The sequence below is a fragment of the Apiospora phragmitis genome (genome assembly GCF_038363925.1).
Source record: "Apiospora phragmitis strain CBS 135458 chromosome Unknown utg000002l:1.0-5516284.0:1.0-5523493.0, whole genome shotgun sequence".
Lineage (NCBI taxonomy): Eukaryota > Fungi > Ascomycota > Sordariomycetes > Amphisphaeriales > Apiosporaceae > Apiospora > Apiospora phragmitis.
Window position 1 is genome coordinate 1,436,296 of NW_027117400.1, and position 13,864 is coordinate 1,450,159.

At 52.5% G+C, this 13,864-nt stretch overlaps 4 protein-coding genes across 4 annotated transcripts; 2 read left to right on the top strand and 2 right to left on the bottom strand.

Annotated features, from left to right (window-relative positions):
* Positions 1-448: 448 nt before the first annotated feature.
* PG994_001269 (uncharacterized protein) lies at positions 449-1,994 on the top strand (the record flags this gene model as incomplete). The annotated part of the gene is made up of 3 exons (XM_066852678.1): positions 449-671; positions 743-926; positions 1,031-1,994. 3 exons carry the CDS (start codon positions 449-451, stop codon positions 1,992-1,994), a joined length of 1,371 nt encoding a protein of 456 aa, XP_066720819.1.
* A 589-nt stretch (positions 1,995-2,583) lies between these two features.
* Positions 2,584-5,288, bottom strand: PG994_001270 (carnitine acetyl transferase; the record flags this gene model as incomplete). The annotated part of the gene is made up of 4 exons (XM_066852679.1): positions 2,584-2,720; positions 2,854-3,461; positions 3,580-4,848; positions 4,924-5,288. 4 exons carry the CDS (start codon positions 5,286-5,288, stop codon positions 2,584-2,586), a joined length of 2,379 nt encoding a protein of 792 aa, XP_066720820.1.
* Positions 5,289-9,253: 3,965 nt separating this feature from the next.
* Positions 9,254-10,222, bottom strand: PG994_001271 (uncharacterized protein; the record flags this gene model as incomplete). The annotated part of the gene is given in 5 exon segments (XM_066852680.1): positions 9,254-9,451; positions 9,510-9,617; positions 9,628-9,738; positions 9,810-9,857; positions 9,914-10,222. The coding sequence occupies 5 exon segments, from the start codon at positions 10,220-10,222 to the stop codon at positions 9,254-9,256; spliced, it is 774 nt and encodes a 257-aa protein (XP_066720821.1).
* Positions 10,223-12,293: 2,071 nt separating this feature from the next.
* On the top strand, positions 12,294-13,328 carry PG994_001272 (uncharacterized protein; the record flags this gene model as incomplete). Its single annotated transcript, XM_066852681.1, has 4 exons — positions 12,294-12,378; positions 12,431-12,616; positions 12,683-12,923; positions 12,980-13,328. 4 exons carry the CDS (start codon positions 12,294-12,296, stop codon positions 13,326-13,328), a joined length of 861 nt encoding a protein of 286 aa, XP_066720822.1.
* Between the last annotated feature and the right edge of the window lie 536 nt (positions 13,329-13,864).

Consider the following 13,864-nt stretch of genomic DNA (forward strand, 5'->3'; position numbering starts at 1 on the left):
TGCTGTGCAGCTAATAGTCTATTCTCCTTTCAGCTACAACGGGCTTCTATTCGGGAAATGAATCCATCCCAAGGCTGAAAGAAATGGGCCGCCCGTCCCCATCTCCTCAAGCTTAACTGGACGAGCATGCCGAGCCCAAAGTACGCCTTGCCGCCTTTCGCTACTGTCTGGCACCCTGGCCTGTTGATCCAGACGATGGATGGGTCAAGGGAAGGGACCGGTATGGAAACGGCTGAGGGGAGGGCACCGGCCTAATAAGAAAGACGCAGGACTGCTCTTCCTCATGTCGTATGTTGTTGGAAACTCTTTGGCCTTTCACCCTGCCTGAACATTATTCCGGTCTTCGTTTCCCCCTTTGTGATCATATCGAACTTGGTATTCGAGGTCCAGTTGGAAGACATTGCCGTTTGATCACGAACGATATTCCGCTGAAGGACCTTCAGTAGTCATGGCAAGACTCTTGCTCTACACTGTCCTAGGGGCAGTAGTAGCAGCCATCGCTGTTGAGCGGATTGTAGCTGCACCAACAGGTGTCTCGTTACCATCGCCAACTTTCGACTTCGCCCAGATCACGGCCCCGCCCAGCCTCCACGAGTTGGTGAAGAGACAGGAAGCTCAAACGGTGCTTGTAGGACCCGACAATACATGTGGTTACGTTAGCGGATACTTGGGTATATACACCGTCCTATCCTTTCTTTCAAGTCCGCCGGATTACTAGTATATTCACTGACACCCATCCCAGCGAGTGCTTATACCTGCAACAACGTCAAGGCTCAGTGCGCCTTCTTGACCTATTCCAACCTCGGCGCTGTCGCTTGCTGCAACAGCGCCACTTGCGGCTTCGTGCTCGACTGTGTACACTATGCGCAGCTCGCAACTTCGAGCTGCGGTGTCTCGTGCCAGAACGACATACATACCCTCAAATGGTAAGTCTCTCCCCCCCCGCCTCCCCTCCCTCCTCGAGACCAAATCATGGCAAAGAGACTCGTCGATAAGTGTATCATGCTAACGAATCCTGCGCGCCCCATAGCTCGAGGTCGGCGACGCCGTATTGCGGGACGGCCACGTTCTTCAATGGCATCAAGGACTACTACTGCATGACCAGCCGCTACTCGACCGCGAAGCAGATGCTGACGACGTGGATCGGGGAGGACGACCGCCGCAGCTTCTCCCCGCTGGTCCTGACCGTCACCACGAGCGCCGATCTCTCGGTGACACAGGACGGCGGTCTGCTGGGCGGAGGTGACGCTCCCGCCACGGTCACCGCCACCTCATCAACAGGCTCTGGCAGCAACAACAAGGACGGCAACACGGATAACAACAACAAAGGAGGCTCGTCGACTCCTGTGGGCGCCATCGTCGGCGGTGTCGTGGGCGGCGTGGCCGTCCTCATCATTGTTGCGCTCGCCCTCTTCTTCATCATCCGCCACAACAATAAGAAGAAGCAGCAGCGGAACGCCGCCGCCGCCACCAATGGCGGCTACCCGCAAATGATGCAGCAGCCAGGAGGAGGTCCCAACAACGGACCCGGCGGTGCTCCGCCCGCGGCTGGCGCCGTGGCTGGTCACCAATCCGTCTACAACCCAGCCTACCAGCAACAGCAACAGCAACAACAACAGTACCCGTCCACGACCCAATCCCCGCCACCGCAGCATCAGCAAGCACCCCCATACGCCTACGCCGGGGCAGGAGACATGAAGCCCCAAGCGTACGCGACCAACGCGATGGCACCGCCGAGCCCCGCGACGTCGCCGGGCTTAAACGACCAGCCTTCCTCGCCGACCATGACCGACGTCTCGTCGATACAACCACACCACACCGGCAGCACCATGGGCATGGGCGGCGGCGGCGCCGGGTACCAGTATGGTAGTAACAGCAACAACAACGGCAGCGGCCCGAACGTACCGATGACTGTGCACGAGGCTGGCGGTGATGCGGTGGGCAACTATGGCCCGCACTCAAATCACCACGGGCAGTTCCACGAGATGCAATAGTCTTGGGCGGGATTAGAGAGAAAGGGGCGGAAGGGAAGCCAGGACGGCAGGCAAGCAAGCAAGCGCATTAATCGGGTTGCTGGGGTTTTCTCCGTCTGAATTGGGATTCATCTCTCTGATATGGGCTTATGCCATTTAAAGGGAAGGGTTGGCTGGGTGCGATGGAGTCGGCTTCTGGATGACACTCTTCTGAGGATGTGTTCATAGTCACTCAGTATATCTCTGCATCTATAGATCTCCTGACATGTCGTACACTATGGCATTCAGGCTGTAATGTCTCTTAAAATCATAGCTTTCGCATAAAATCACGTGGTCGGACCAGCAGCCAGTATACATGTGCATCCATGAGTTGAAATTGCGTCTGCGTACAAGAACTCGGGGAATCAACCTGGGAATAGAAAATCACCAATGCCTACAACGCTCGCTGCTGTTCCTAGATTAAAATAACATCAAAAAGACACCATTCTTGCCTAAGTATCAAGGTCGCGCACAGCTTCAATCCACCAAAGCTTCCCCATGAATTCCACATCCGACAGTGGCCCTTGGATATCATCAAGTCCCTTCCCTCAGGCCCCTTCCCTCAGGCCGATCAGTACTCAACCAACCGCAACTTCTTGCCAACATCCCTACGGCGCGCCTTCTCGGAAGCTTTCACTTCGCCGCCGTCCAAAGCCTCGCCGCGTGCCTTGAGGGCTTGCAAGAGCATACCGGCATCAAAGAAACCATCTAGAAACCCAGTCAGTACACTCATTCCTTTTGAGAGAATAAGATCCAACAACAATGAAGACCCAATGGACAGCGCAATAAATAAAGTAAAATGCTTACATCCGCCTAGTTCGTCATCCTCGCTGCTCGGAACGATGCTGTCCTCGGTAGGCGACCGCGTGCCGCTCATGGTGGCTTCTCCTCCGGATAGCCTCGTGGCCCGTGATCAGACGACCGCGGGCCTTGAAGCCCTTGACGCCCTTGGTGGGCTTAGTCGGGTCAATTTCGCGAGCACGGGTCTGCTTGGAGGATGTGGCGCGACGGTTGGTGATGCGCAGAATGCGGCGGATTTCGAGGAGGTAGCTCTCGAATGTGTCAATGAACCGTTTCGTTTGTCGGTGCTTGCTCGAGACGCAAATGGAAAGCACGTCGTCCTTGATGATATAGCCAATGCCGAATCCGTCGCCCGAGGTCGGGCCGAAGCCGAAGTGACGGAGCGAAGGGTTGCCGCAGTTGGACGTCGAGAGGATCGTGTTGTTCAGCTTGTCCCAGCCGGGGTCGGAGAAAATCGAGGGTACTGGATGATCCCGTGAGCGCGAGCTGCCAGTGCTATCAACTCTTCCCCGGGTCCTGATCTCACCATCCTGTGATATGATAGAATAGTCTCTTCCCTGGACTTCCCACTGGGGGAATTCATGTCCACTTCCGAGCCATTCTCTGACGAACTGGTATACCCAGTGCTTAGGGGAGGCAGCTGCTCGTCTAGATACTTCTGCCATACACAGAACAGCGCATACAGATGACGATCGCAGCCCTCCGCCTTGGCACATTCCCTAGTAGTGGCGACATGTTTCTCACATGCCTTGCGCAGTGCGTCTACCTTCTGTTCAGGGGATTGTCTCCCCAGAAGGTCTGCACAAAGTTGACCGACTCTTCCGACACGGATCTGATAGCCTCGGTTCGCCCATGCAAGAAGACCTTGGTCATGGCAGGCTCGTAAGTACACTCAATACGGCCGTAGAGACCGTAGTAAGCAGCTTGGAAGGCCATTTGGACAAAGGCATCAGGCGAGAAGCCCATCGAAGTGATGAAGTTCTTGCCATAGCCGCCAAAGTCCAAGCAGGCGAATTCATTCTGTCCGATCAGATCAGCCAACCTAGTTTCCGCAAATCGAACGGCTATGCTCAACTCCGGCAGCATATCCCATTCGAGTTTATGCGGGGTGGTATTAACGTCTCCAAAACTGTCAGGGTCGCGCTTCGAGGGATCGGGGCTCGTCGTCTTCCACAGACTGGGTGCTCCGCCATTGATAGTTCTTGCAAACCTGAGGATTGTGTCGGTGAACACATCACTGGCAAACCTGAGCACCGTGTGGCCATCCACGCCTGTATGCTCGAAATTGATCCCTGCACTCCCGTTTTTGCAGACAATGATCTGCAACTTGTCGTACCAACGGTTTATGCAGGTGCCAACCTGAATCCCCCTCTCCACTTCGTTCGTGCCACAAAGCATGTTCTGGCAGAGTCTTGCTGCTGTGTCTGGTTCCGTGTAATCGAGACACAGAATGAACAGGGCCGAGTCCACAATCCCCAGGGAATCTGCGTTGTTTGATCCTTCCTCCTTCAGTAACACATCTCGCAGTCCTGACCATGTTTTCCTGTTCTCCGTACTGAGAATTCCCAAAGCACTCTTTGCCGCCTCTTGGATAGGCGTCTGTGCGGCGTCATCTATGATGGTCTGGAGGTTGATAGAAAGGTCCTTCTCGCCCATGATCAGATCCGAGTTATCGTCGAAGACATCGAACCAGTAGAATTGCCCATGGCACAAAACTACGATGTGTCTCGAGTCAGGATCTTGTTCGATCTGACATCCATTGACAGTTGGCACCCGAGCAGTTCCGAATAGCCGAGAGTATTGGTACATATCCAGGGGCTTTCCCTTGACGGTGTCGGGAGGGAGCTCCTCCCGACGAACTGCTCGGACGAAGTTGAGTGAGGATACCACCAAAGAGGCGGCACGAGTGACTTGATTGTTCCTGGCCGGTGTTGGGTCATCCTCGAGCAGGAAGAAGGGGTTGAGGTTGAGGACGACCGGATTATCAAAATTCAAGTACGAGTCGTACCCTGAGATGAGAGTTTGGTTTCTCGACCTTCACGAGCACACACATATACTGGTTGAGGCTCACAGAATTGTTCGATATAACTCGTTTTTCCCCACTGCGTACTGCTGAAGTTTTTCCTGAAGTTCCGGTCCATCTATCTTCAGAAACTCTTGAACGGCCTGCTTCGTCTCCGCATGCTCTCTTGGGCCTTGGAGCGGCTTGAGAGCGGCAAGGTATTTCTGAGCAGACTGATCCAAGCTAGGGATGGGGAGTTTAGGTAGGTCATCCTGGGCAGCAAAGGTTATGCCTTGGCTCCGAGGCATATCGCTTTTCCTGGAAGGAGGCGTCGTCTGAGTCGACTGTTCATGTGCCGTAGAAGAAATCTCCGGTAGGTCTGGGACTGAACGTGGTACAGATGCAGAGCCGCCGCCGGCTAGGGTTTCGCCCAAAGACTTGGGCATAGAAAATATACGGACTTGAGTAGGCATCTTATCAGTTGGAGTTGCCGACTTAAGCATACAAGGGTGAGACGGAGGTGCTTATATTCAAGCCGCGTAGGGCTGTTCGGTAAAAGTAATGACAGTCCTGAAGACAATAAGATGGCATCCCACTAGAGTTGTGCCAACTGTGGCTTCGGCATAGGCGATATAGTGCGTGTAGGTACTTGTAGTGTAAGTGCAAAGCCGCTTGGCCGACAGAGAGTTGGTATGGGGCTCGCAGTCCGAGGACGACGGGGAGAGATAGGCGTTAGAGATATAGATATACACAACGAAAGAGAGGGAGAGGGAGTGTGGGCCGTGTGCCTGGGGGAGTCTCGGCTTGTAAACAGCGCACGAGAAGCAGCAATGCGGAAAGCATGTGCGATTGGAAGTCTCGTCCCAATAGAGACGGTCATCCCTTGGCAAAGGCAGGTTGCGAGGGCAGGACATAATTGGCTCCGAGTCAGTGGACTGGGGCCCTATGTCATCCGCAGACCCGACGACACATATTATGGATGCATCACCCAAGCATACCGACCAATTTGCCGGGACTGAAACGGGGACTGGGTGGGGATCCAGGAGATATGTTGACGTGAAAGTATACTTGGGTAACGCACCTCGAGTTTCAGGGCCAATCCAGTCAATCTTCCTTTTCGCAAAATCGCAAGGAGCTGCTCACTAACTCACTAACTCACTAACACACACACACACACAGAAAGTTGTCGGGCGAAGATCACACAAGTGAGCAGCTCAAAGTTGAAGACTGGAGTTTATGAGAAATTGAGCGCACGCGATTGCCACGGGGCTTCACCTGAGAGAGGTTAGCGGCTTCATTTCGCGGCGGTAGGGAATAGAAGTTGTCGATGCCCATAACATGACGCAGGTAAGCATGTGGTCTCGCAAAGTGTAAGACTGGGCAGTGTCATAGGTAGCAGTGACAAGGGGATCTGATCGGCGGGTTTGGAGGAGACCCACCTGGCTTGGCTTCTTGTTATGTGCGTGAACTCCGTTGGATATACCAAGTCTAGCCTAGTCACAAATCGCACCCCACGGGGAGAGTAAATCGGTCGTTTTGTTTGAAGCGAGTAACAGATGGGCAACGTGAGGTGTTGCTTGTGGTGTCACTGGTGTGGGTGGTCCGAGGCTTGGTTTGCGCACTTCGGGCCAGTGGATGAGCCCTGGTTGGATGTCGGGGCAAAGGGTTTCGTCTGGAGCGGCCAGGCGCCTATTCCAAATGATCCACCCAAAAGAGCGACGCCTGGTTCGAAGAAGATGGAAGGAGGGTCTCAGGTCTCGATCTTGTGGGTTCGGATTGGTGTTAGTATATTAAACTTAGGATGAACTAAAGAAATCACATGCGCAAGGAGGCGTGCTCGCAGAACGTCGGAATCTACAAATGAAATGGTATATGTTCCGATGTGAGCCTCTTGTAGAACCGGTCAGACTTGAGGGAAAAAAAGTAAAGTTTCTCTGGCGTACCTGCTGGCAGCAGCGAACAGATTCCTTAAGTACTTTCCGTACTTGACGTACGCTGCTAGATAACCTTACCTACCTAACGTAGCAGTAGAAGGAAAGAACGATGAGGTGGGGCCGGATGACCGGCTGTCGGGAATCGGGATGACTGACCATCACTGATCATAATTGGGGACTGGTCGTTGCCAAGCCAGAAGCCAGAGCCAACTTCATGGCAATTGCGGGGTGCTTCCAACTGCATGCAAGCCATGCAAGGTGGTTCTTAATCTCGACTTCTTCAGGATGTACATGTATATATCTTGATGAAGTAATGTTACATTGCATCTTGACCTGAGCACTTATCTTCGGAGTTGAAGAGATGAGCCCGGGTATACCCGGGAAAATGGCATAAGAACTCGCCTAAGTCTACGCCCCCCCCCCCTATTTGCATCATCTGTTAGAAGCACATTGCTTGGACCCCATGTCACATAAGGAGCAACGGCGGGTTGTTGAGTGCGTCAATCCTATCTGTCTGCGCATGTTCTGGTTGCCGCGATGGACCGGATCGATCTCTGAAGCAGCTTGGCGGAGGCCCTGTGTCCTGGTCACGCTGGTATGGAACAGAACTCTGAATATTGAGGCGGCAATAAAGAGAATGCTCAGCCTGGAAGGAAATGGGGATATGAGACAAGCCTATGTGGAGAGCCACCAAAGAGAGGCATGGCGAAGCGCACAAGTATCGTCGATCTTGCTTGATGCTCGGAGAAATCCGAGAAAAGGCCAGCCCCAGCAAAGGAATGCCGTCAACGGAATGGCAGCGGATTACCACCCCGGTTGGTTTCTGGTGATGATATCGGGTAACTGAGGTTCGCGGACAGAACAGAGATGGGGTTTCACCAAGTCTAACAGGTGTCGTTGATATGACAGTCTATTCGAGCCAGGAAGGCACGCCACTCTGGAGATACCTCAAGCCAAGCCGCCTATAAGTTGATATAGGCGACTCCAGCACCGTGATGGAGACAGGCCCCCTGTCATGACGTAAGCATCATACAGCCCAGATTTCATCTACCATTGCGGTACTCTATCAAGATGCCCGCCACCATCAAGCAATAAAGCACACGCAAGCTGAAGTAGTCGACATCAGAATACCACAAGGAACCAAACACCCGTCCGTGAGCACTCGCCAAGTTAGAGACACGCCCAGCCTAGAATGGGAAATTATTACGCCGGTATCTGCAAGATATTGAGGTAGTCTATCTTGAACGAGCCAACTCCTCCTAAATAGGCGTGTAAGAGAGATATATTCATTATCGAGTTATCTATCCCAACCACCGTTAATAGTATACATATTCCTACCTAATTCCAATACAACAAGTAGACGACAAGAGACAGGCACGCAATCCCATCCATGGTCTTGACAAACCAAGTGGGAGAACTCACGTTGGTATGGTGTTAAGCGAGAACAGACGTACGAGACCCAAGAGACCATATATGTACTCAAAGAGGAAATGCTTTTCGGTTACAAAACCCCAGATTATCATCATGTAGCATTCGACAACCCAACGAGAAAGTGAACCAGCGCTCAATAATCGGCCCCCCAAACGACTGATTATGCCTGCCTTAAAGAACCAGAAACTGACGCTGAGAAACGAAACCACTCGGAACCCACCGACTGAACTTCCATGACTAGAATACCATCCTCACTACTCTGAACGCCTCTGTGGCTCCAAGGAGAGATGAGAAGTTGCCATGAGCATGTAAACCCTCCCCTCATCAAAGGGCATGTGGAATTCTCATGTTGCCCGTTCATGTCAAGTAAGACTTCCACCAGAACCCAAGAAGTGCGTGCTCGATTGTTCCCAGGTCTTGCTTGATAAGTCCGTATCTATCAGAAGTCAACGCATCTTAGTAAGGGGCCAGGCTGTTAACTGTAGCGATAGTGATGATGAGCGAGTGAGAATTTGGTGTTGTCTACCCTAAGTAATTATGTCTGTCATTCCCGGCCGATCTCACTCCTCACGCCTGCTGCAAGTCATACATACACGCAAAGAAAACCACAAGATGAGAGATCTCGCCCTCAAACTTGCCACCTTCTCTATGCAAAGTCACCGGAGAAAAGGACACCAAAGAAACATATGGGCCAAGTCCAGTCGAACAAGTCAATCTCTCCATCATAGAATACCATGCGCCACACCCGTACGTGCTTTGCTCTCACAGAATTACCCGTGCTCATTCATCTCGTTCTTCACATTTCCCAATTCGCGTAACACTGGTAAGAAACTTGGCCAAGTCGGCAGAGTCAGATTTGCTATAACTCATGAGGATCCTGTCGTAGGGAAAATTCGTCTATTTCGCATCAAAGGCGAAAAGTGGAAAACCATATCTGCCCTCCAGTTTGCCAACCATCGAGTCAACCCTTCGCAATGCGTGCAATTACCAGTTTACTCCAGGGAAAATCAAGACGCAAGGTCGACATAGAAAGCGGACGTGATCGGGTATCGTGAAGAAGAATCGTGTCTCTCTTAGCAACAGCCGCCGCTGGACGAGGATGACACGCTGTGGCCAGGGCCAACCTGGACGCCGGGCTTGGTGTTGGTCGTGGTTTGGGTACCCATGCGCTCCTTGATCTGGCGGGCCATGGTCAAGAAAGCCTGCTCGACGTTGGACGCGTTCTTGGCCGAGGTCTCGAGGAAGGGGATACCCAGGCTATCGGCGAACTCCTACATAGGTTGTCAGTAAGATGTGGCTTATTTTTTCAAATGTAATGCTTTGCCGTACCTTAGCGACGGTGTACTCAACGACCTTCTTGTCGGACATATCGCTCTTGTTACCGACGAGAAGCTTGTTGACACCCTCGGTGGCATAGCGGTCGATCTCCTGCAGCCACTGCTTGAACGTTGTTGAAGGAATCCATATCGGTCACATCGTAGACGACGCAAATACCGTGGGCGCCACGGTAGTAGGAGGATGTGATGGTTCGGAAACGCTCCTGGCCAGCGGTGTCCCACTACAATATCACATGTCAGCAAGAGGGATCCCTTGAGCGACGACAGGGCGCAGCGGCAGAGTAGGACTTACAATCTGGAGCTTCACAGTCTTGCCATCGAGCTCGATGGTTCGGATTTTCTATTTTGTTGTCAGTGATACCGGCCAACGGGTAGACAATAAACAAGGCTCCTTACGAAGTCGACACCAATGGTGGAGATGTAGGACTCGGTGTAAGTGTCATCCGCGAATCGCAGCAGCAGACAAGACTTTCCAACGCCGGAGTCGCCAATAAGCAACAGCTTAAACAGGTAGTCGTATCTGTCGACGGTAGTAGCAATGTCAGTGTTGTGTCCCTCATCCTTGGTTCGGAAGACGGGTCTCTCATCGAGACGGGTCTTGCTGTTTCCAACCCAGACAGCGTCTTCGAACATGCCGGGCGGATCGACCAAGACCACGACCTGAGGATCCTCCATATCCTCAACCAGATCTCTCGATGTAGACATGATGAATGGAATCAGTGTGGTTGGGGTGTTGGTTGTGGGAGTTGATGATGCAGCGTATTGTGGCAATGCGGTTTGGTTGCGTTTTGCAACAGCCTTGAAGTGGGTGACGATCAAGGTACACAAAAGAGTGAGGCTCGAGTGACCTCCAAATGCTTTAGGCAGCGCATCTTCTATTGAATTCCGGAATCGAAGGGGCGCGCAGCGAACAAGCGAGGGGTAAAGAAGACGGAGGTAACTCTGTCGGCGGTCAGTGCTCGTTCTGGAGAGTCGCCGACAAGGTCGGGGATGCAGCCAGCATCTAACAGATGCTGGCGGGATGCGCTGCGGGACAGAAGAAGACATACTACTCAGGATTCATCTTGGCGGGTGACGATTCGGATGCGGAGGATGCAGATATTAGATGCGGTTGGCAAGTTTGGTGTTGAAGTTGGAACGGAGGATGATAAGCCAACGAAACACGGAAAGGAAGGCGGTAGCGGCAAGTCAAAGGGGGTCCCGGTTGCTGTGGAACTTTACGTTAATGAGTTTATGGGGGTTCGACAAGGCACAACAGCGCTTGAATGGGCCTTTCGTGTGGTTCAAATACGACGGAGGGGCGCAGGCCGGCTAACTTTTTGATGATGATGACTTCTTTATCTCCAATAATGTAAGTTTTGTATTAACCAGAGGAGGATGGAGAGATAAGATGCAGGTTAAGAACGAGAAGGAAGCAAGAGAGACATGCGCCTGACTTTCAAGTAGGTACACTTTTTGAGAGACACGGACGACGCAGAGGCAGACAAACAGCACAACAATGCACACCCACAAGCACAGGCACAGGCAGCTGGTTGAACAGAACACGCCTACTAACCTAGCAGGCTAGGCTGATGCGTCAGCGAGTGTCAAGGACAGTCCAGTCTGAAAGGGTCGAACGGTGGGCCATTCCGGCTCCACTTCTTTGGTTTACTGGGGAGCAGTCAACTCAAAGCAGCCCAGGAGCCTCCTGAAGTCATCAGCCTTTTAGCCCTTAAGGGTGCCTAACACGCCTAAAGAAAAAGACAGCCAACGGGATCACAAGGCCCTCGGACGCCGTTGCTGGTGCACCAACCAGTCAGGAGGTGCGAAAGGGGTCAAGTCATAGACTTCGTTTTGCCCAAGGCTCACAGTCAGGTGGCTAAACATGTCACCGGCCGGTTTCGAGTCAGCTTTGCTCAAAGCTGACAGTTGGCAAATCTGGTAATGCAAAGCAGCATCGAACAGATCGATCGTTTCGTTTGTATTAAATATATTCAAGCATGACCACCTGCAAGGGCTTCTGGGACGAATAGACATTCACCCGGTACTTGTCCATGCCCTCATCGAAGAACCTTTGTTCTCACACCTGCAAACACAGAGAAAGCTCTCGTATTATGTCAGCCAAGATCACTGTTCTTTCATGCTGCCACTTGGCGAAGCCCCCATGTTCCGGTTGGTGTTTGGGTTGCAAACGCTACATATTGGCATATTATTGCTCAACTACGTAGAAGTCTACTCTTTGCCTCTTTCCACATACTTATGATCTGTTACATAAGGTAGGTGCCCACTAACACACTGCTGGATCGGCTGGGATATCAAGAGATCTATATAATACCTACCTCTATAGTATGCCGAAAAGAGTGAGAGAGACTTGAAGAGCGAACCCCATGTTCCCGTTGTCCCGGTTGATCGCCCACGCGGAGGATTCCTGAGAGGGAGTGGGGTTGGGCCCATTGATTGATGACCGTTCGTTTGACTGTCGTGCCATTCGCGCTACCCATATTTTTGGAGCTGATGGTAATCTTTCTCTTCGGGAAGTCAAAAGAGAAGGAAAGAAACATGCAACGCACCATCGACTGGCCGCCCAAAGTAACCGAGAAGCTTCACTTACATCATACCTAGTCAATTTCTTTAAACTTCTACAATTTTCACTACAGTACCTACTTCCCCGTTAGAAGACCGAACCAACCTCTGCTGTCGGATGATGCGGCGCATCGATTCCTGACCGACCCTACTACGACCGAACCGGATTAATGCCAGTCGTCACCTGCGATTGCGCCTTCGAGGCTCGGATCCCATGTCTCCCCCGTGGCTTCTTTCGGACGCCGCCCCAAGCTTTGAGCTCCGCCTCTCGCGCCAAGCACCTGATCAGGCCAGCGGCGGTACCGCCGCAGCATTTTGCTTCTTCTACTCCTACCAACGCCTCCGTGATAGCTTCGGCGCCGCTGGCGCTCTCGAAACCAACCCAGCCTCTAACTACAGTGCCTGCGCCTATCCCACCGCCACCACCACCATCGCGTCACGATTTATCGCCCATATGGTTCGATTCAGCATTCACGGCCCGTTTCAGCGCAAACGGAGGAAAGCCGGACGATGAACGCAGGGTGAAGCTTGGAAAAAGTACGTCTCCCTAGGCGACAAGATACAGTTGTTTCGAATGGTTCGGCTAACGATACATCATCACAGCTCTGCGGCTTTTGCATGAAAGGTTACCTTCGCTGTTGCAGTCGCAACTCCCGCAAGAGATCCTCGCCCCCAACATCTCTCTCCACCTGTTCCCCTCGACGCACCCGTACCTGCCGGTCGTTTCCGGGAGAGTTGGTTACATAGCAGCGCTCTGGACTTCGCCGATAGCATGGAACCGCGTGCCGATCATCGGAAACCTCAAGCTGGAGATACTCTCGGAGCGCATGACGACGCAACCGCTGTACTACTCCCCCGGAGGTCTGGCGCCTATGATGAGCAGCTGGTGGTCAAGTGGAGGACGGCGGATAAGAACAAGAACAACGGGAACGGGTCCAGTACGAGTTTGGCCCAGCAAGGCGAACACAACCTGGAGCACGCCTTGCGGGGCACCCAGAGCCCCGGTGCCAAGAAGGAGTTTACGGGGCTCTTCATCTTCGAATTTGACTCGGAAGGACGTATAATTAGCCACACGATCGAACACGTCGATCAGGATGGCGAGTGGGAAAAGGGCGTCGGCGCCAAGGTTGTCCACCTTGCAGATTGGCTGCTGGGCGGCATCAAAGGGCGGCCGCCGCAGGGCGCTTGCCCCATGTTCCAGAAGGTACGGAGCAACAGACGAGATCCTAGAGATCCTAGATTACGATGAAGCAAAATGATACCCCCAGGTGATTGCATAGTGGCGCAGAAGAAAACGGCGATGAAGCTCTCCTACTCCGAGCAACAGACAGTATGGATTGTACATAATGGAGGCCGGTGTATTATAGCCAGTATAGTCTTATAGACGTCACCACTCAGACTACGACTTTATTGTAAAACATATAAGATCTCAACCAGGTTACGTTCCAGTCGTTATTTGCGTGACATTGCGGACAAACAAACACTGCAGCGAATTCGTCCGCAGATCTGATATTGTAGGATATAAAAGATGACTTGTTCCACAATGGAAACATGTCATTATCATTGTCCACTCGACACTAGCTATAGGGCTCAGGATCAAGAAACATGTACTACTACTGCGGGCATAGCACAGCACAGCATAACATAGTCGAGATATCGCAGCCCACTTTGGTGATCTTGAAAGCAGCCGAATCTAATCGGTCGGTTACCAGAAAAGGAATGCCGGCTAGCGTCCCGCCATTCCCGGGAATTCGGGACCCCACCCCAATAACAACCTGAGTTTCC